Raw genomic sequence first — 23,488 nt, 5'->3', positions numbered from 1 at the left:
TTGTAAGCATGTAGGGCACACATCCAGGCAGGCCCATCTGACTGTAAGATAATTTCAAGGCTGAGGAGCATCATTTGTGCCAGACATATTGTGCAAGGCGCTGCGTGAAACCTGCCTAGTGATACGCGGCTGCACATATTTCAGAGGAGAGGGTGCAATCCATGTATATGTATAAGTGAGGCTTTGCTAAACATTCCAAGTAAAAATACTTTTAAATATTTCAGTACATCGTTAACCAAATACATTTCAATTGGGGCTCTTTCCAGCTGATGAAAAATATAGGAAAGTCAGAGGATTTGCATAAGTCAACTGAGGAAATTTGGTGAGAGACTTGGAAATAAGACTTGGGCCTTCACAGGACCAGCTGATTGGCAGGGTCTGATTCCATCTGGGTATTTATTCTCTCGTCCACCGGAGATCTGCTTACGGAGCACCTACTATGCGCCTGGCATTAGGTATGTGGGAGGTCACGGTGGCTGAAACCACTTTGCCTCAGGGAGGGGAGTTCAGCTTTGAGGGGACAGATGCTACACCCTCAATATTTGCTTAGTACTGTCATGGGAGCAAATGAGAAATGGCGTGGCTGAGGGCTGAGGAAGGCTCCGGGAGGAGGCCTGGGCAGTGGTGTATGTGGGGGCAGGGAGTTTCCAACAGCGACAAACTCCCGGAGGTGGAGGGCCTAGAAGGTGGGGGCCGCTCTGGCTGGAGCGTGTGAATGTGGGACCAGCAGTGGGAGAGGCGGCTTCAGAAGGCCAGGGGGTCTGGCCTGTGAGGCCCTCAATCACTCAGGTGATCTCGCCTTAGAGTTGGACTCATGAGATCAGCAACTATAGGCAGTTGATGGTTGGCTCCAAGCTGAAAGGTCATGCAAAGGGACGGTTCCAGTTGCCAGAGCCAGCTGAAGGCAGCCAGCACCCGATGAGAACTGACACTGTGAAGGTTTGGAGAAGCCAGTCTTTAGAGAGAGAGACCATTATGAGAGCGGCCTATGGGCCTGAGAGTCATGGACAGCCTTTAGCTCTTGGGTTGTCACTTCCCAGCAGCACCGAGTCCAGCAGTGCTGCCCCATCCTGGGGGTTCCTCCTTCAGCCTAATGCACACCTTCCCATCCCTCCTGCTTCCCTTGGATTAGATGCATGGGTTTCTCTTCCCTAAAATAGCCGGATGTGGAGGGTGGAACGAGAGAGGGGCAGCCAGGCAGGAGACTGTGCACAGGCCGAAGGCTGGCTGGGGTAATCTTGGAGAAAAAGGAGAGGCGGACCTAGTATTTTGTCAGGAACCAAGGAAGAGTTAACTGCATCACCTCCCATCCTCCTTAGGGCATCTGCAGACAGGTGCTTCTTCCTAGCATCTCTCTTCCTGGGACGCTATTACGAGCAGGTGCTCAGGACACCTTGCTGAGGAATGAGTGGAGTGCTAGCAGCGTGGTGACGCTAGGAGCAGCTCCGAGCGCTCTCCTTGCCTCACTTTGGCTCACTCCTACGGGCATTTCTACGAGGGGGGCACCTTGAAGATGACAAGCGGGAGGCCCAGAGGAAGTTGTGTAATATATCTGAGATCACAGGGCTAGCAAGTTACCAAGCCCAGATTTGAATCTGGGAGTGCCTGTGCTCTCAGTCACTTGGCTGTTCTGGCACGGAGTCCAAGAGTTCATTAAATAGTGGACGAAATATTTCTTATGTTGATCAAAGGGCCTGCAGCACATATCAAACATAAACTATGCCATTCTTAGTTTTCCCTCAGTAAGCAAGGTGTGTGTGTGTGTGTGTGGTATGTGTGTGTTGTGTGAAAGGACACACACATGTGAAGAGAAAATGGGGAAGATGGGTGGGGAAGATCCCAATCCATTTTTTTCTTGCTTTGCAATCATGTTTCCACTGGTTACTGGGAGGACCCTTTAGCTTATATTTTAAAACAGCAAAACATCTGGCTGCAAAGTAAATCAAGCAGCCAAGCTTCAGGAGCCCCCAGAGGTCAGCCTGGTGTTGCATGGACATCATGTCCACGGGCTGGGCTAAAATTTTTCCCCTTGCAAGTAAGTGAAATGCTTTCCTCTCATAGCTGAGATAGTTGTCAGTTGTTTTTTATTGCCTAATCTTGATGCTGTCTTCATCTCTAAACACAGAGAGCTGAAATCCATTCTGGAAAGAGTTAAGAGCAAAATCTCAATGATAAGAAGGAACTCATGAGTGCAATTTACGTGAAATAACTGCATCTTCTCTGACAATTAAATTTGTTTCTTCATTTGATTCTGGGCAACGGGAGGACTACTACACCCTGGTTTTGCTGATAACACTCTCATTTAGATTTCTGTGTTCTGCTGGAAATTCTACAATTGAAAATTAAAATCCCAATGACTTTTTTTTTTTTTTAACAGAAAGTGACAATTACATTGGCATGCTGGAGAGTGTAAGATTGCGTATTACTAAATTCCATCAAGCTCCTGAACAGCCATTGACATTCTAAGAAGGAGGAAGACAAGCCTATTTAAGGAATGATGAGCCCAGGATGCAAGATGAGGGCTCCTTAGGTGGAGAGAGCAGGGGGTGGGCTGGTGTTGGAGAGAACCACGTGTCAGATGTAGGTTATTGTCAAGGTCCTATACTTGTGTTGGGTGGTGAGTTTGTGGACATTTATTCTATTATTAAGAATAATTAATAGAAAATCTCACTAAATAAAAGCAGACAATGCATGGACCAATGATGAAAGTGACTCATGAACTAAGAATTACGGCAGATCCAATACCATGCACCTGAGGTCCGTTAATGCAAACAAATAAACAAAAATATGCCCATTTATAAAGGGTGGTCTAAAGATTTAGATTTCATAAGGTATATGCCTTTTATGACTAGTTTTGAGTTTTTCCTCACCAATCTTTTTAAACCTGACTTTTCTTCTCCATTTCAATAATGAATTTACTCATGAAAGTTATCTTTGATCAGAAAGGTGTCTAGCATCAGAGGAAGTGGTTATCCCCTTTGGTGGACACTAAAATCTTATTAAGGTAGGGTGGGCCACGGTGGCTCAGCAGGTAAGAGTGCTTGTCTGCCATGCCCGAGGACCCAGGTTCGATTCCCGGTGCCTGCCCATGTTTAAAAAAAAAAAAAATCTTATTAAGGTTGAAGGGAGGTCTGGGCCAGCTTCAGGCAAGGAGACGATGCACTGGCACTTTGAAACAGTGAGTGCTGGGTATGGGGTGATGATCTTAACCAGATGGCCTGGCGTTTTATGCTGGACATTAAGGAGAGGAGAGGGACCCTATCACAGGGTAACTCTAAGCCACAGTTCTCACATTCAGCAATCTCTGCTTTGGGAGTGCGAGGCATTTTTTATTTTGGTACTCGAGCTCATCAAACTTTCTCGTGAGATATTTCTGCACGTTCTGGGCAATCCCTCAGAACACACAGTGGGTGCCCTTTCTGGACCACATCCCATGCTCAGTGCTTTGTAAGTGGTCTCTCTCTTAAACCTCATAGCAGCCCTTCTTTGGACAGGCCCAGATCTCTGGGCTTTCCCTATGACAGCTTCAGTCATATCTTATTGCAATTGTCAGGACACTGGGAAATAATGGAAAGGGCATGGGATCTGAAGTCAAACTGATCTCAGTTCACATCTCAGGGTCCTCTGTAACCTTTGGCACACCAGATTAACTTCATTTCAGGTTGCTCATCTGTCAAATGGAAATAAACTCTCATCTTACTGTGTTGTGTCAGAATTCAATGAGATAGTCATAACAAGCATTTTTTACTTCTGTCACATAGTAAGTGTTCAGTAAATGGTCTATTTTTTTTTAAGCGGGCAAGATCTGTAAATAAGTTATCTTTATATTCCCACAGGGGCCTACACCTTGTAAAATATACATTACCACTTTGTTGAATGAATGAATGAGTGAATAAGTGCATGTTCTTTGACAATAAGAACCCAAGTTCCATCATTTTTCAAAGATTTCTTGTCAGTCCCAGCGCTGACATGTCTCCCTTTGACATGGTATCCACACCTCTGGCTGGGAATCCCTTGGCTCTGCACCATGGAGGGAAGGAAGGCTCAGACTCTCTGATCCTTTTGCTGACACTTGTCAAAAGGAAGGACCACAATCCAACCACAAATTTCTTCTTTTACCATCCAATAAGTTTCTAAAAAATCCTCAGGATGCGGCTGGCTCCAGATGCCTCCTCTCCTTGAGGCTCAGAGATGTCTGACCAGCCTCCCTAAGAGGCAAGAACTGGGCCTTGGCTTGTACCCAGCCATGAAACAGCAGAAGCCCCTGAGACCATTGCCACAGGCTTTGGTGAAGCCATTCCTGGCTTTTCTGCCCCAGTTTCCACTCCCTAAATATTCCAGAGCATGTTATTTGCTTTTAGAAGAGATGGAAACAGAAGCATAAGCTCCAAGGATGAAGGAAGGGAGAACAGGAGCTTGAGCAGGGCACCACATCCCACCCTAGTGCTGTCCTCCCAGTAGGCCCTGTGTTCTATGAGTTGAGGTTTTACCTTCCTGCTGTCCCCCATGACCTCTGCCTCAACAAGCCTCTTTCTGTCCCCTGTCACTCAAATGAACGAGCACTGTTTGGTGCGGCCCTGAATTGGGGATGGAGCACTGTGCCAGGAGGCAGGAGGCTCGAATTCAAATTTGGCCTTTGCTACTCCCTGGCTGTAGGATTCTAGATAGGTCACTTTTGCACTCAGAGTCTCAGTATCCTCTTTGTCTGTAAAATGGAGATATTATTACCCATCTCGAACATCTGGTGTGAGAAGGAGCAGTGATTTAGGCATACATGGGGTCACCTCAAAATTGCTGTTATGGACATATTATTCCACCATAAAGAGGAATGAAGTTCTGATACAGGTGACAACATGGATAAACCTTGAAGATATCATGTTGAGAGAAGTAAGCCAGACACCAAGGGACAAATACTGTATGATCTCACTGATATGAAATTATAACAATAAGCACATTCATAGAGTCAGAAACTAGAATATAGGCTGCTCTTAGGGGCTGGGGTGGGGAAAGGGAATACCGAGTTTCTATTTGGGTTGATGGAAAAGTTTTGGTAATGAGTGGTGGTGATACTAGTACGATACTGAACATTATGCATTTAATTGCATATTTGAATGTAGTTAAAAGGGCGCTTTTAGATTGTATCTATATTACTAGAAAAAAAATTTCAAAAAATCCCTAGGACTGTATAATGCAAATAGTGAACTCTAATGTAAACCTGGGATTATAGTTAATAGTACAATTATACAAATGTGCTTTCATCAATTGTAACCAACATACCACACTAATGCAAGGCATTAATAATAAGGTGATATATGGTAACTGGGTATTTTAAACATGACTTTTCTGTAAACCCACAACTTCTTTAATAAAAATAAGTTAAAAAATAATTTAGAATTTGCAGTTATTACTAATGATCATTTTATTCAGTGGCTGAGGCATGGCAAAAGGGCTGAAGGAGCCTGGCCCAGGATTTGCTCATCTGTAAGTGCTAAAAATAAGTATTCTTTTCATGTTCTTAGTTTGGTCAGTAGAATGGAGAGACACTGGCAGACCCCACAAAACCTCACTGAAGCCCGTACTGTCACAGCCCCCTGCGGATTCTGCTTACAGGGAGCAATTTTAGAAGCAAACAAAACATGAAAAGCTACTCAGAATTAACAATGGGCCAGATGGTAATGCTAGTTTGAAGCAATAAAACATGATAAATAGCTTCCTGCTGCTACTCCCGATCAATTTCAATATTTAATAATTCCGCTGCCACCCCACCCCCTCATCTGGCCCCCTCTACAGTATCCTGTGATGACTCCCTGCATTCAACACCCAGAGCAAACACTTCTTCACTTTCCAAAGGCGTCAGCAAAAAGTGCGGGAGCTCGGCTGTCACATGAGCACTCCCGGTCCTTGAAATGATAATTAATCTGCCTACTTCTCCTGAAGCTGCTCCATCTCAAGTCTCTCCTGGTTGCCGGGGAAGGCTGAAATGGAGCTGCCAATTGCAGAGATGCAATAGAAGCGTTCGCCTTGGTGACTCAGTGATTATTGGTATTCCCTGAGTTTTGCTTTTGAGTTAAAAAGGGACAGGGCAGGGAGGGGCGTTAGGAGCTGGGCGTTCACCTTGCAATAGACCAGTCCGTAGGCTAAAGGAACCCAGAAGTGAGACGTGGTAGAGCCTTATCCAACCCTCATGCCTCTGAGCCTCAGTTTCCCTCTCTATTCAATGGAGATAATCATACCTACATTGCAGGAGAATTCTAGTGGGTACTGCACACATAAAGTGCACAGCAGAGTGCTTGGCACTTGGGAGATGCTGGCAGCTGGTAGCATCCTCAGCACACATGGAGCTGAGCCACAGCTGTGCACTGGCACCCTGCAGAAGGAGCCTGCCGGGTCGATGGGGTCAGGAAGCTCTAGCCCCTGTGGACCACAGGTGTGGGGCGGGCTTGGGTAGGGGAGAGTCTGCTGTGGGATAGGCAGACTCTATTCTCCCCCACGGTGCCCACTAGTAAGATGAACTCCCTTGCATGGGCGGTGACAGTGATAGCTCCAAATGCTTTCGCATTCACCGACATATGAGACCTCCTGGTTAGCCCTGGACAGTAGGACTTGTTAGGACCATTTTACAGGTGAAAAATGAAGATTAGGTGGTGAAAAGACTCTTCAGGTTTGTCAGTAGAAAACAGCATAGGGGCAATTCTAATCCCGGTTCTCCCAACCTCTGATTTCATGTCATAGCCATCAAATCCTGGGGAGAAAGCTGGTCCCTGAGGGGCCTCTCCCCTGTGCAGCCCTTTCAAAGGGAGGCAGCCGAGTGAAGGGGGACTTTGCAATCCTGGTCACCTGAGCTGCCGTCTTTTTGTCTGTGAAATGAGAGTGCCGATGCCCATCACGCTGGCTCATGGGGGCATTTAATGAGGGAATATGCATGAAAATATTTTGTAATTTTGTGATGAACTGAACAAATGTCAGAGATGGTTATTATTTTCAGAAAAACTCCCACTGTGAGGAAAGAGATCAGAAACTCATCCACCCAAAGGTCAGTTCTTCTAACAGAAGATGGCCTACAGGGCCAGCCCACGTAACCGAGAGAATTAAGGTCGAATTCCTTTGTGTGGTATAGTTCCTGCAACCTCATCTCTGCTCCTCTCACTTCTCTTTTTGGCTCCTGCCAACTGGAGCTCCTAGGGGTTGCCTGAACTTAGCAGCCTTAAGCATCTGTCCATGCCTAGTTTGGGCCATGCCCCTTGCAGAGGTGTCCACCCCAACCCTGCTCACTGGCTTATCCAACTGACTCTTCCAGAGCCAGCATAGCCAGCCCTTCTCCAAGAAGTTTTCCTTGACCCTTCCTTGATTAGAAGCTCTTTCTTTGGGGTGCCCCATAACCTCTATAGGCTTCCCTCCATCCTAGCATGACATACACTATGCTAAGGTTTTTTCCTGATCTGCCTCTCTCCCTCCCCCAACTCTAGACTGAGCTTCTTCAGGAGAAGAACCAAGCGCTACTCATTCCAGTCTCTATGCTCAGTAAGTATGTGTTGAAGGAATGAATGAACAACCAAGGAAATCAAAACCTTAAGCAAAAATAAGGAATTATAATGTTGGAATTATAATTCAGACAGGTACAACTTTGGTAGGACACAGTGCCCTGGAAATCAAGTTCAGCTCAATCCCTCAATATCTAGAGCTGATAGGATTATCATCCTCCTCACCCTCCATCCCCTACCCCCCACCTTGACTTTAACAAGAATGAATGGAAAATGTGACACTTCTCCCTGTCAGGACTTCCACAAGGTCATGGCGAAGGCCAGTTTTCAGGTACCTGAATCCCGCTGGTCCAGGGTCATGGAGTTCCATCTCCTTGTGATGTCGATATAGAGAATATCCACCGCAGCCATGGACAAGCTGCTGCTGCTGAGCCTGCAATTCCTGCCGAAGACAGGGAAGGAGGCTTGTTACTGCCAGCTTAAAACCCACTTTGTTTTGTCTTTCCTCCACGCCTTTACTTGGGCTGGGTTCCCTGCCTGAAATGCCCTCCTTTCAGTACTTCTAATTAGTTAAGGGTCTACAGCAGAGAATGGTAGAAGTAAAAGCTGAAAATATAAGTTGAGGTTAGAGCGTATGAGTTTGTATGGTTAATTTCATTAATGAGGGTCCTGGGGAGCTGAAAAGAGCAAGTCTTGAGTAGAAGCCTGGCTCTGCCACTTATAAGGTATATGGCCCCAGTTCAGCCATTTCACTTATCTGAGTCTCAGTTTCCTCACCTATAAAATGGGTAGTCTTTCAGTCACTCTGTGTCAGCCTGTCCCTACCCATGTCAATTTGGGTTTCTTCCTGTTCCAAAATGGAAATGAGAATAACCACATTTAAAAAATATACCCTATGCATATGTGTTCGTCTCCATATTGATTAGTCTCTGGGAGAGGGAAGAGCAGGGCTCGCAGCTGCCTTCCCCTGCCAGCATCTGCTCAGACGATCCAATGGTAACAGCTCCTCACCGGTAAGGGTGAAGCTATTATGGCCTCTTTGAGCAATTCCCCACTAGAAATGCTCACTGGGTGAGTCTCTGGGGCCAATTCTACAGACGGGGGTTCCATCTGTTACGCGATGATTTCTACATGGCCCTTGAATCAGTCACAGTAGGTTTAGGGATTACAGAGCAACAAAACACGGAACACGGGGCCGGCCCACGCCCCTTCGTGTGGGCTGAGGCAGCATGGAGAGGCCCCGTGCTCACTCCTGACTTCGGGGACGTCACCTAGAAATAAAGCACAAGGAAGAGGTGGGCCTGTGAGCTGTGGATAGCCCTCTTGTTTAGGTGCAGAGAGTAGGTAAAAGCCGCCAGGTCACCAGTCTGATGTTGGCAGTGGTACTCCCTGTCGAAGCCACAGAATGGGTGTTTAGAACCTGTCTCTCCATCACCAACTTTGTTTAGTCCAGAAACGTAGGGAGGCAGCCTGGTACACAGAGAAGAGCATGCATTTGGGCATTGGACAGATCAGGATTTAAATCCTGACTGTTCATTTCTAGCTGGGTGACTGTGTTTAAATATACTTAAACCTTCTGGGCCTTTCTTTCTTGGTCTTGAAAATGAAGATAATAATCCCACCCATGTGGCTGTGTGCAGATTAGATGAGGTCTTGCATGCCATGGACTTGGCAGGGGGCCTGCACATGGTAGATCCATGACAAGCATTAGTTCCTTTCCCCACCTCTCTCCTTTTTCCCTTCTTCCATAGACAGAACAGTCTTGGTCCCCAAGGCTGCCTCTGGCTGACCTTTCAGTGAGTGATGAAATGAAGTTCACCAGTCACAGTGTCTGGGTACGAGGGCTCTGTTCTCTGTTCACATAGAGGCAGCTCTTATTTGTCCATGCACGCTGCCCTCCTGAAGACGATCATGTTGGGAGGTGAGTCCTAAGGCGAGTTGGATTTGCTCTGGGAATCCTGAAAGCTAGACCACTGGGCCAGCTGTCAACTTGGCAAGCTAGAGCTGGTTGAACCACATTCAATGCTGCTTTCAACTTTTCAGTGTGTCCACATCCATTGCCCCAGCTAACAATGAAGTGGTTCGTTGATTTCCCATTTGTCATCATCCCTTGAATGAATAACTAACTCCCTTAGGAACTGCACAGCGAAGGTTGATTGAAAATCAGGGTTTGGGCATTCCAGAGACCCCTCTTCAAACCCCTGCACACGCCTGACAGTGGGGTAGGGGATGTGCCTTGCTTGGTGCCTGGAGGAGGGTGGCGCTCCTTACATGCTAGTGTATTTGCTCATTCCCTCACTCCCTCCCTACTCCCTTCCCAGGCCATCAATTCACCACCTGCTTCCTCCTGGGCTCCTGCTCCATATTTCAATCACAAGTCACCATGGCAGACTTCAAAGCACACCAGCACATAGTTATTGAGCCCCAGTGACAACATGTCAGTGGACGCGAAGCTTTTCACGTCACCTGTCACTGAGATGGCTATCTCTATTGGGTCCTGCTGAGGATGATGCTTCAGTCTTTCCTAAGCTATTCTAACCACTTGCACTGCTAATTTCCAAAGCTTCATTAGGAACAGCTACAGATTTTCTCCAATTACGATATCATTGTCCTCTGGACTGCCTGTTCCCCCACTGGACAGGAGCTCAGACTGGCTTGCTGTGTGGGTTAATGAAGTCTAAAAAGGGAACCCTAACTGACCATTGGCATACAGTTACTTTTTTTTTTTCTGACAAGTAGAAAATAGAAGTGTCAAACCTTTAGAAGGAGCCATAATTTACCAAAGTGAATTTTCCATTTATCCCTTTTTCAAGGTAACTTATCCTCCCTAGTGATGCCTGCAAATACAGATGATTGCAACATCTGCTACAGGACAAGTAGGGATCCAGGCTGGCTGGATTAGCAGAAAATACTTCCAAGGAATTTTGATCCTGTAAGCATTTCTTGGGCATCATCTGTGTGTCATGATTTTTCCTGTCTCTGAACCTTTATAAACACTGTGTAAGATAGGTATTCTTAGCCCCATTTCAATGAGGAGTAAACTAAGGCTCAAGAAAAGGGATGTGACTTGCCTATGATCACACAGCTGGGATTCACCTTTAGTTCCCCATACAGCAGTGAGTTTGGAAGCTTTGGGGGGAACTGGGGAGGCAGCTCAGCCCAGGGCCAGAAGAAAGAACCCTGGATTCCAGACAGAGTCTCAGGCCAGGGAACACAGTAAGCTGGAGTCTCTACAGAGCACCTTTTGGGAAGCTTTGTGATATAAGGCTGAGAGGAGGAGGTATGACCAGGGTCACATGCAAACAGGTTCTCTCAGGCTTGTCCCAGTGGTCACCATGCATTCTCAATCAACTAAAACAGGGACTGAACTCTGAGGGTCGAGACTTTGGAATCAATTTTTCATACATACATCAATTCAATACAGAATTTATTTTGTGCCCACTGGGAGTAGGTAGTAGTCTAGGCCCAGTGAGGGGCACAGAGCTGAGTCTGTCTTCAATACCGCTCTCTGTAGGTATAAGTGGTCTCAGAGTCTGACATAAAAAATGAAGCCTTGGTAGCTCTTAATCATTGAGAACAGTTTCCTCTTACATCCTGGGATGCAGTTTTTCAAATGTCCAGTGAGTGGAAGGACAAATTTGTCAGTGAAAACAGAAGTCTAAGAAATATGTTAACATGAGAAGCCAGAAATATTCCTAAAACAGAATAGGCTAGAAATATACATGGAAAAACTAAAAAACAAGTGCTGGAGTCAAATAAAAAATGAATTTAGGAGTTTTAAATTTAACTTTGCTGTGTGATTTTGAGCAAGTCTTAGTACTCTCTGTATCTAAGTTTCCTCATTTGTCTAATGAAAATAAAGCCACTCACCATAAAGGCTATTTTAAGGACTGACTCAGTGTCTGATACTGATGAGGAAGCAGCAAATGACAGCTTCCATCTTCCCTCCACGATATAAAATGAGTTTGAAGAAGTGCTTTTTTTTTTTTAGAATTAAAGGAATTTGGGCACATATGATAGGAGAAAATCACAAATCATTCCTATTCATTAGGAGCCCAAGCATAGAAAGGTTTGAAATTATCATCCCCATTTCGTCTTAAGAACTACTGACATCTCATGGGAAATTTAGAAACCAACTTTTTCTACTCCATAAAATCCTATTTATAGAATTTCTTTGGTGTTTATCCTTCTTTCTGCAGAAAAGAAGCTATTTTTTTTTCTCCTGGAGAGGCTGCTTTATTTTGAAAGCTAACAAATGGTCAATATTTGTTAAAAAAAAAAAAAAAAAAAGACAAAATAACACTATTGAAACATCTAGGGGGAGAAAGACCCCCTAGCTTAAAATGTATAAGTATTTTTAAAGACCACTGATATACCAGGCATAGAATATCACGATATTTCTGGGAAGACACCCCTCACAGAAAGGGGAGATTTTCAAAGCCATTGACAGAACGTGAGCAAGTCTCCTTACGCTTCTTTGTTTTTTAAAGCAGTTTATTAACATGCCATACAACCCACCTGAAGTGTACAATCAATGGCTCTCAGTGTAATCAATAGTTATATATTCATCACCACAATCAATTTTACATCATTTTCATTGCTCCAAAAAGAAAACCCCATACCCCCCTACCCCCTTATTAATGACACTTATCGTTGGTATGGTACCTTTGCTATACTTGATGAAAGAACAGTAAAATATTACTGTCAACTATAGTCCATAGTTTGCATTAGATACATCTTTTGCAATTCTAGTCCAAAACATTCTATCACATCATATTACCTGTCAGGAAATAAACCTCTCTACACCCACCCATTATTGAAGCATATTAATATCTCTTAATGAAAAAAAAGGAGTCAAAGGGGAAAAAAGAGAGAGAAAAACTATTTTCTGATTTATAAGGAGAGCCAGGACCAGAACCCACAAAGGGCATAAGGAGGGCTCTCCAAGTGGGAATTACCCTACATGAAGCAAAAGCTCAAGGTTCAGAGAAGCTGCCTTCAGTTCCTAGAAATAAACCGGTTTTGGAAAACTGTTTAATCCCCAGGCCACAATAATGGAAAATGTAGCATATGCAAATAGATGTCAATTTCTGATGTCGGATACGTTTGGAAAACATGTTCTTAGTGAATTTCATCGGCTGCTCCCGAATTTATAATCCAATGGGAGGAGAATAAAAAAAATGTACTTCCCTCAAAGAAAGCTGTCAAACTGAGGAATCAGATAATTTCTATTTCTTAGAGAAGAGAAGCCCCCACACCCAAGCAATTATTTAAAAAAAGAAGAAGAAGAAGAAAGTAAAAAGAGGCACTTAATTCCTGGTAATATGTGCCAGTCTTATGTGCCCCCTGAGAAAATGACACGAAAAGATGGTTAGATAGAGAGGTAAGTCTAGACAAGAGAACGGCAGTTCATTATTTCTCATATCTTGGTGGAAAAGAAAAAATAGAATAAGTCAGTACTGGCATTAGCATAATCCACTCCTAAAACTGCTGATCTATGCAGCACATTAAGAGAGGTGGACACTGAAAATATATTCAAACAGGATGTTTATTATTTTCTCCCCTCCAGTTCCCTTTAAAGATCTTGAAGAGAAAGAGTGGGTAGTAGTGACGCAAGCCAAGTTCAACTTCTGCTGTTTGTGTGGGAGCTCTGGAAAGAGTGTCTAGCTAGCCAGTGAATGTGTTCTCTTGCACAGAGCTCCACAGAAGGGCACTTGGTTCGATTTAGCATATGGCATAAATATTATTAATTTATAATGAAGCCAAATTTAAACTAAAGTGGAAAGGAGAATGAGGAGTGTCATTAGCAAGAGAAAATGCTTGCTTTTAATTTAGCCAGCAAGACTGAACACACTCAGATGAATCCATAAGCAGAGAATATCTTTCATGATTAAGTTCCTGTTGGGCTCTCTTGGCACACTTTAAAAGGAAAAATCTATTAACGGTTGTGCAATATTTTCTCCATTTCTTCTCACATCCTTAATTACTAAAGACATTGGTTGGGTGGGCCAGGAGGGAGGGGAGAGAGGCTCATTGTCTGAGACCGTCTGCTTTGGTTGCCTGTTCCCTACCTGAAGACATCATGTTCCCTTCTCAGACTCATGACCGTTCCTCCTAACAACGTTTGGCCACAGATTGGGAATGATGGCTGCAGGACTTAACAGTCCCTTATATCACAAAAATGGTTTTTTTATGCAAATGCCCTTAATTATAGAGAACAAAGGAATGGAAAATCATAAAGCCCTAGCACATATAAACAGATTTGCAGCTATGTTTCTGACATCACCCAGTTCTAGTTGGAAAGCATATTCAGAATCTTCTTTACTAGAACTGTTCTTAATAATTTTCTCCTTCAATATTACGTATGAACACAGTAGTCCCCTTAGTATCTTTCACCTTCCTCTCACGCCACAGCTTGCACACTGGTGGTCTCTATGGCTTTGTTTGAGCCCACACAATGTTTAAAAACGATCTTTTTAAATTGCCAACATTTATATACAGGTATTGAGATTCACATGAAAAATCAGTATTTCTAGCTTCTGTTGAAAAAAATCAAAAGATCTGGTGATGCTAAACCCAGCAGCAGCCTATCCTTTAGATGGGCACGTGTGCTACAGGTGGCTGCAGCCCCTGCCACTCCCCTTCCTCCCTCATCCAGCCCACTGCACTTATTTATGCTTCCTGCCTGGCCCCTGTAGGCAAAAGATTGTGATTCTTATGTTATGCCATTTTTTCCAAATCTCCTCCTCTTATATTTTGGTGGAATTTGGAACAAAACTGAAGCATTTCCGTTTCCACCACCAATTTAGCCAGCATGATAAACCTTGTCTGACTTCAAACATGGACCATGTATGTATTCCATTCTCAGGCTCTTCCCCCTGTCTGGACTATGCATGTGTCCCTCCCTTTGCTGCCTGGCAAACTCTCACTTAAACCAGTCTAAATCCCGTCTCCTCTTGGAGGCCTGCCCTGATTCTACGAGGCAGATGAGGCATCCCCTGTTCTGTATTTCCAGCACTGGGAACACAACTCCCTCTAGGCACTGGGAACACAACTCCCTCTAGGGAGACCTCGGGCCACTGCACTGTGACTCTGCCAAAGACAGCATTTAAAAATTTGTTCACCATCTGCTGCCTGTTAGACTGAGAATTCCTTGAGGGCAGGCATGGGTCCATTATTTATGTTTGAATGTCCTGTGGCTCCCCAGAGTAGGTGTTCAGGAGGAGTTCTTAGGTGGAACCAGATAATTTCCTTTATGATACAAGGTCGAGATAGAAACATGATTCCCTCTGGCCCCCACATATGTCCACATAAAGCAAAGCCATCTTTTCATTCTCTCTGGTCTTGAATCGATTCTTTGGAGCAGATGCTTGGGAAGGCCTAGAAGTCTCCCTAGACATTCTGAGAGAAGATTCCCAGTTTGTTCAATTTCAGTATTTTCCTGGGTCCCCTCATGCTTCCATAGTAACCTAAGTGCCCTTGAGTCCTGGAACCCCTGCCACTAAGCTGTTTCTCTATGTCCTAAGGCCAAAGAATAAAAAAGGAGCAGAAACTGCCACCTCTCTGTTCACCTCCTCCTCTTCTTCACTATGTTGGAACAGCAATATGCACAGTTAAAAACTCTACTTCCCAGCTTCCCACTTAGATGGCCTGGGAGTGGAAGACGGAAATGGAAATCCCTGGATATAGCTTCCTAGAAAACTTTTTAGAGGGTTCTGACTCATGTGAGAGGGACCTTTCATTATTCCTCCCTTTTTCCTTCTTTCTACCTGGAATTATGCCATGATGGTTGGATTTCCAGTAGCCATAAGGCAACCCTGAACCTGGAAGTAGATGCTAAAGGTGGATGAGCAGAAAGACAGAAAGAAGGGCACTGACCCCAGGGTGAAGTAGCCAGCCCTGGATCCCCCAATGCCAAACTTCCTGTTATATGTGAGAAAATTGATCTCACTATTTAAGCCACTTGTAGATGGGTGCCTATGATTGCAAACCTAAGTGAGTCAGGGACTATCATGGAAGGTAGTATTCTCAGGGCAAATTATAACATTACCTGCTGACTTTTTCAAAAACACCCACTTCCTTCTCTCCCCTAATAGAAATAATAATCATAAAACTCCCTTTAACAAGCAGCTCCATGAACAAGGCCCTGGGCCAGATATTTTATATTACATCCCAACCTCATGACAATGCTAACAGGCAGGAGAGATTATTTCCATTTTACAGATCAGGAAACCAAGACTCACATGAGATAAGGAATTTGCCGAAAGCCATAAACACGATTGATCCCTGAAGCCGGAAGGCCCCCAAATCTGTGCTCCTTCCACTGGGCTTTCCTCCCCATTCCCTCACCCCTAAATGTGCACAAAGCTCTTCCCAACAGCACCATGCAAACACTACTTCGGGCTTACTGAAATGGCAAAAATCCCTGCTGATACTTCTGTTTGCCATCCCATCAGGAATATCAGAAGGCTAAAGTTAGAGTTAAAAAAAATTCACTTTGGAGAAAAGCATATGATAAAAAGGGTTTCTGACTTGAGACTTCTAATTATTTGCCTTAGTGAATAAAACTGTGAAGACTGTGACTGCGAGGTGCAAGGTAAAAATTTTAAAGCCAATGATGAGAAAAACAACGGCAATACCAGATGCTGTCAGATGCTGTCTTTGAGGTGTATACGCTACAGTGAATGAATTAATAAGCAACAGTTCCCTGTTCCAGCCAATTCACTTCTGTTTTAGGGACTTAGTCATTCACTTGGCACAGACTTATGGGAACCTACTGTGTGCCAGATCCCGTGTAGGACCCTTTCTCCATATATTATCTCATGACATTCTTTTAACTCTGTAAGAAGAATTCAACATTTATTAAGCACTTACTACATGCTAGATGTTTCCATGCCATCCTAACTAATCTTAAAAACACAATCCCTGTTTTATAAGATGAAATCATTGAGGTTCAGAGTAATTAACTTGCCCAAAGTTTACATAGCTGGTAAATGCTATTGCCCCTAAGTGCTCCAGGGAATAGAGACAGTTAAAGAGAAATCTCAGGATCTTAAGTGGCAGTGGCTTGCCTTGTAGGCTGCTGCTGCAACACAATTTCTTTGTTATCTCATGTTTTATATTTAATATTCAGACAAATTGTGTATTATATTCCATAATACAATCGCGTTATTTTTGTAATAGGACAAATGTCTTAAATTATTTATCGGATGAATTACTTAGCATTTTTCTCCTGAAATTGATACTTTGGAAAGATGTGCCTTATTTCCCTGCCATGGCTCCATGAACCCTCAGCACAAAGCTGCATTGCGGTGAGAACACATGTCCAGCTTTGCTAGCTCAAGGACCACTTGACCCAAGGGGCAATGACCTATATGTATTTTAAGGACCTAGCCAAGGTAGCACAGAATTGTTTCTCCGCCCATAAATACAGATTCTATAAATGCTATCACATCTATAACATTCATTAATGCACCCCAGGTTCTCCTAAGAGAAGTCAGGGAGAGCCTATCAGTCCGATGCGGAACTGGACTCTAACTTGCCCAAAACCAAAGTCAGAAGAAGCTCATCGCACTGACCTTATGAATGTTCGAAAGCCTGTTGGTCCCAACTTCATTGTTCCCTTGATTCCCAGGAATCGGATAAACAAGTTTGCCATCCTGTCCACCAGGCGCAGGTAGTTGAACTGCTTTGCATACTTCGGGAACACCTGCTTGAGGCAAATGGAGGGCAGGTGGGCCTCGGAACTGGTGCTGGAGTCTGGGGGGACGGCAATCTCACTCTCCACTGGATCTTCCTTTCCCGCTAACGGCTTTTCAAGCTGCCGAGACCTGAAGCACACAGGGAATAAATGATATAACCACCATCTGGACAGCACTTTCCAGCATACATAGTGCTTTCCCTTGCATGTTCTCATTTACTTTAGATTTACAACAATGCCAGGAGGTGGGTATTATCAGTTTCTATTTTACCGGTCTGAAAACTGACCTCAGAGAAGTAAAATGATCTACCCAAAGTCACACAGCTATTGTTGGGCAGAGCCAGGACTTAAATCCTGTGGCAGAGTCAGGATGAAAACTTGCACTTCCTCCATTCCACTATCCATTTTCTTAATATGGAAAACTTCCTTTCCTGTATTCATGATTCAAGAGAATACTCTATTATGGAGCAGTCTGGGTTTGATTTCAAACTCCCACTTATGGGTAGTAATTGGATAATTAAGAAATATAAAAATCTCATTGAAGACTGGCAAGAAGCCATAGGCACAGTTCAATGAACAATTTGCAAAGATACATCATTTACCCAATTCTAGGAATAGGAACAATTACGTTTCCTGGCTTTACTGTTTTCTTATTTGGAAATCATACAAAAAAAAATGATCATAAGCATCGTGATTCCTTAGTTTGGATATTTTATCCTGGAATTATTCTAATAGTCAAGAAAATTAGCAGCTAATAACTCTCAAATATTTAGCTCTAGCTTGGAGCATCCTTCTTATCTCTGGACACACATATCCAACTACCAACAGTTTATAACCTTCAGGATGGCCCGTATCCATCTCAGACTGAAATGATCATTTTCCTTCATCCCAAACCTGTGACCCCCATGTACTTGAATGTCACCATCATCTGCTGGTTACCCAAGGAGGAAAAATCAGAATAAACATCAATTCCTCCCCTCCCTCTGCCTGGAGTGCATCAACTCTCATCTGGACTCTAGCAACAGGCTTCCTGCCTCTGGCCCTTCTCATCCATAAAACCATCCTCCACACTGGCCCCTGAATGGCCCCTTTTAAAGCCAACCTACTCAAATATACTGCAGGGAGCTTTCACAAGAAGTCCATATTCCTCATTCTGGCATGCAAGGGCTTCCCAATCTCTCATCAGCTCTCATTTCCTTTCACTGCCTTTCTACAACAGTCCAGCCTCTAAACAAACTATTTCCTTGGAGTGCCTTGAAACTGCCCCTCTCTCTCACTCTGCCACTCATTTGCCAGTCAGGAACTAGACACTCAGAATTTCCTGGACATTCAGCAACCTACTACACTCAAAGTCTTTCTCTACATTTGCAGCTTATCTCCTTTCCTGCCTACAGCTGATTTGGAGCCAGGTGTGATCCCTCCCTACCTGTTGTGTCTGTTTCTGAGACAGAACCCTGAGCATATTACGTAGGGTTAATAAATACTGTCCACTTAGTGGACTGATCCTTATGTCTTGTGGTACTGAGCTAAATGCCAAGATCATTCTCTATTCTTTTCTTTATTAAATGGACTTGTCCCTAAAGCTCCCATTTCCAAGCAAACTGCAGTCAGTCCCTAATGCCCCTAAATATGCAGTCACTCCCATATTTATTGGATCCTTGTACCTGTTTTCCTCAGCCTGTAAGGCCTTGTCATGCCCCCTGGCTGTCTGGAACACTCTGCACCACTTTCAAAACCAGCCCAGGGAGGGCCATGGTGGCTCAGCAGGCAGAGTTCTTGCCTGCCATGCCAGAGACCCGGTTTCGATACCCGGGTTCGATTCCCAGTACCTATCCCCGGTACCTATCCATGCAAAACAAAAAAAAGCCCCAGCCCAGGTGTTTCTTTGACCAAGCCAATGATTTTTTTCCAGGGACTTGCTTCTTTGTTTCCTTGTTATGCCTGCTCTACCATTTGTTTATATGTTAATACTCTTAGTATTTTGTGAGCTCCATTTCTATAGGACCTGGCACATATTAGGTGCTTAGAAAATGTTTAGTTGAATTTGTTGAATTGGGGAAGCTCTGTTTTAATAACAAGCCTCAAATAAAATATCAAGGTTTTAATATGTGTGCTCCATAAGCTTTTTCAAATGGGAAAGAATGCAACACAGAAAGAAAATGCCTGGAAGATCTGCCAAAATGGTCCTTTCTTCCTACTAGTCCAAGGAGCTAGCCTCTAGGAAATAGAACTCCCTTGTGTGAATCAAAAATTCTCTTCATCCTGATTACACTTCCTTCTAAGTGGGTCTTGATGTGCTGGTCTCAAGGCAAAGACAGGCAGAAGGAAGAAGTAGGGCAGCACAAATGAAAACATCTTTTAAAGGTCAATAATGTGGATGGCTCTGAGGAAACAAATGTATCTTCCTAGAGAGGAAAGAGACCAGATTCTCCAGGAGAAGCAAATGTTCCTGGGGGGCGAGGGTGAGGATATAATTTCCCTTCAGTTAAAATGATTTTGTCATCAGCTTCTCAAATTCAAGACAGTAAATAAAAGTCAGGTTGTTCCTTTTCAGATGAAATGAAATATTTTTCTATTAAGGTTGCAGGAAGGAAGATCATAAAAAAGTGGCACTGTTGTCAGAAATTAGCTCTTAAATTACTGGATAAATGACAATCACTGACACTCTAAGCACTCGTTAAGTTTTTGTCACATGAAGATTTGGAAATGTACCCTTTGAGTGCGCGCAGTAACAATGAAAATAGCTCAAAGAACCCTTCAATCAACAAAACCGCCCCACATTTATTTTTTCATTTGTTCTTCACAACAATCCTGGGAAGACTATTATTATACCCCTGTTTCAGATGGAGAAACTGAGACTCAGTGAATTGAAGCACTTCTTCGCCCTGGCTGGACTGGAATTATAAGTCAGTCCTTCTAACTCGGTGGTCTTTTTATTTTACCACTCCGATATTCCAAAGTGCATCATAATTCACATTGGGGGCCACAAATGTCTTAAATAGTTTTTTAGACTGTAGTAGTAATTCATGCTCATTGTAAAGATTTTGAGAAATGCATAAAGGAATCAAAATTGTGCATAATCCCACAACTCAGAGACAAGCACTGCTAGCATTTTGATTTACCTGTATTTATAAAGTTAGAATCTCATTACATGCAGTTTAAACCCTTCTTTTTGCTCTTTACGTTGCATCACAATCATTCTTCCCATGTGATTAAATATGTTTTCAGGAACATAATTTCTCATGGACAGGAAATATTCCATGTTATGCCTGAACCATAATTAAATTAACCATTCCATCTCAGACATTTAGTGTCTACGTGACTTGTCATTTGACTAAATAGAGTTGAGTGATCGGTTCTCTACATGATGGGTTCTCGCTCAGAAGCATAAAATGTTATAGCTAGAGTCCACCTTGGAGTTCATGCTGTCCAGTGAGGCCATTTTAGGGATGAAGAAACTTCAAATCCAGGTACATAGGACATTATCACCAGTGGATCATATCAATAGCAAATTGTCCAGGAAGGTGGTCTTAGCTTGGGTTGCCCTAGTGATGGGAGCCCCACTGCCTCCCAAACTCTCAGGTTTAAAAGTTTTTCTGATAGAAAGTCAGAGCATATCTCCCTCCTACAGCCCATCTTATGCTGGAGCTGCCCAGAATGAGTCTGTTTTCTCTTCCACAGGACAGCCTTTTACGTTTCTTTTTCAAGGGTTGCTGCATTTACCAGATGACTGCAATTTTCCATCCTTCCTGAATCCCAGTTAATAATCTTCAGATGACAAGGGCCTTCAAAGCCACAAATAACATTTTCATGGAACTCAAGACCACAAATTCATGTGGAAGTGTTTTTACTCAATTGAAGGAAGGTACTAGAGATATAACTGATATGTAAGAGTAAATAAAACAATGAGAAATGATATCTTTGCTGGAGATAATTCCAGTGATCATCACATTGAGATCCAAGCCACCACAAATACTGAAAATCTGTTTTTACTTAATACCATTTTAATGGAAATGTTGAGCTTATAATATAAATTTGACTGGTAAAGAAAATATAAATCAGCCTTACTAGTCTTTTGGGTAATCTTTAAAAATTGAATTTGGCATGTCATTGATTCATTAAAATTGGGGAAAGAACAAATCTTGGAATGTTTTATCTGTTATCATTTTTCAAATAAAATAGAATTCTTTTTAATTAGAACTCTTGCGAAAAACCACCTCTCTATTTTCTCTGGAAAACCTCCACCATTTATTGGGTACCTATAATATGTCAAATACTGTACCAAGCAACTTACCTGTATGATTTCATTCATTTCTCATAATGGTTTTGTGATGTAGGTGAAAACTATTCCCATTTTACAGATTAGGAACCTGAGGCTCTGAGAAACTTGTCCAAAGCCACAACATCAATAACGTAATCCGAAAGGTCTTACCGCAAACCCTATGTTTAATCCACTATATAGTTCTAGTGCTAATTTGGTTTAATTAACAGCAAATCAAAGACTTTTCTTATTGTATGTACACTGCATATATTCCAAGAAATTAACAAAATAGGAAAGTAGATATGGCTAAGCCAAATTCCAGTTTCAGAGAAGTTGCTACAATTGTCTCAGAGGAATATTTTCCACCTCTAGCTAGGCATCCCTTAAATATGTATTCATTCATAAAACATTTCCCAAACACCTGTGTGTCCCGGGGGCTTCAAATACAACAGTGAGTTAGACACAGTTCTTGCCAGCCAGAAGTGCATGACCAAGTCGGGGAAGACAAGAGCCACATATAAATGATGAACAAGCAAGGTGGAAGTAGCCAGGCAGGCATCCAGAGATAGAGGCAGATGATGGAGGTCAGTTGGCTGGGTTTTGGTAGTGTGCATGAAGGGGAACAGATGGGAATACGATCAGAAAGCCAATGTGGGTCTAGGTCTATAGGAGTTTGAATATCAGGCAAGGGTTCTTGGACTTGGTAGGGTAGGATCATGATGAAGTGGCAAGATCAGAATCGTGCTGGAAAAGGATGAATCTGCCAGCAGCATGTAGCCTGAATTGAAAGGAGAAGAATGGAAGCTGTTAGGGAGCTATTGGAATAGTCTAGGTCAGTGATTCTGAAAGCCTGGTCCCTGGACCAGTAATATCAGTCACATAGAATTTGTTAGAAATTCAAATTCTTGGTCTCCACCCCAGACCTACTGACTCAGAAACTCTGTTGGTGGTGCTAAGTGATCTGGTTTAGTAAGCCCCCCGTGATTCTAATACAGGCTAAAGTCTGGGGATCACTGGTCTAGGTGAAAGATGAAAGGCAGGTGCAATGGGCATGGATCCAGGGGTCAATACAAGAGACCCTTTATACGTGAGAATTTGGTGACTGAATGCATCTGGGGGCCAAAGAAGGAGATAAACCCTGGATGATGTTCCTGTGCCTCGGCACGAGTGTATAATGGACAGTGGGGCTGTACTGGCCACGGGGTGTGAGCAATTCCTTTCCCTGCTGGATGGCCAAGACACTGTCCTTGGTCACCTGAGGATTTCAATGGCACATGTAACACACTGACCATCCTGACAAGAATGCCAACCATGCGCCAAAAAAGTCTCTTAAATTAGCCCAGCAGCTAATTTAAAAGAGTTGGAGGTTGAAATTGCTAAAAATAAACATAACTACCATGGAGCCTAGCTCTGTCACTTGATAAATTTCTGCCATCACAGATGCCCCATTTGCTTGATGGACAATGCTATGCTGTTAGAAGGGAAGGCATGGAGACTATAAAATGGATGAGGCATGGGTTTTTCAAATTGATGAGGAAAAGGAGTTAACGAGGAACTTTTTCTGACCTTCAAGTCCCTGTAACATCTAGGCCCAGTAGGTTGATTCCCACCTGTCCCCCTTCATGCACGTTACCAAGACCTGGCAAAACAGTCTCCTTCCACACGCACAAGATCCTTCCTTTGAATTTTTGTCTGGCCTTTCCCAATTTGCTCCAGTACATTCTATGGAAGGTGTGACACCAACAGCAACAAAAAACAATGGTGATGATATTGGTACCACTTGCCATGTGCCAAGAACTGTGCAAATATTTTTTTATTTACTCCTTATAATTACTCTCCTATGAAGAGTTATTATTTTTTCCCATTTTACAGATGAGGAAATTGAAGCCCAAGGATACCACTAACAAGTTATGGATACAGAATTAAAATCCATGCAGGAGGGCTCCAAAGTCCTTGCTTCTAATCACAGCATTATGCTGCTTCCTTATACACAAAGGAGTCATGCATTGAGTACTTTGAAAGTCAGCAGCTTACTGATATTCTTGT

At 43.3% G+C, this 23,488-nt stretch overlaps 1 protein-coding gene across 3 annotated transcripts in view; it reads right to left on the bottom strand.

Moving 5' to 3' along the window:
- The window catches only part of TTLL11 (tubulin tyrosine ligase like 11), a 272,555-nt gene that overhangs the window by 34,905 nt on the left and 214,162 nt on the right, over positions 1–23,488 (bottom strand). For 2 of the 3 annotated variants that reach the window (XM_077143052.1, XM_077143054.1), the window contains 2 exons: positions 17,060–17,311; positions 7,817–7,923 (listed from right to left, as the gene is read on the bottom strand). In XM_077143052.1, coding sequence (XP_076999167.1) covers positions 7,817–7,923; positions 17,060–17,311 — 359 coding nt within the window. The remainder of the gene's footprint in view (positions 1–7,816; positions 7,924–17,059; positions 17,312–23,488) is intronic. The other variant, XM_077143063.1, reaches the window with a different exon arrangement.

This window comes from Tamandua tetradactyla, chromosome 2, assembly GCF_023851605.1.
Source record: "Tamandua tetradactyla isolate mTamTet1 chromosome 2, mTamTet1.pri, whole genome shotgun sequence".
Taxonomy (NCBI): domain Eukaryota; kingdom Metazoa; phylum Chordata; class Mammalia; order Pilosa; family Myrmecophagidae; genus Tamandua; species Tamandua tetradactyla.
Note: the sequence above shows the minus strand (reverse complement) of the source record. Positions and strands in the feature narration are given on the sequence as shown.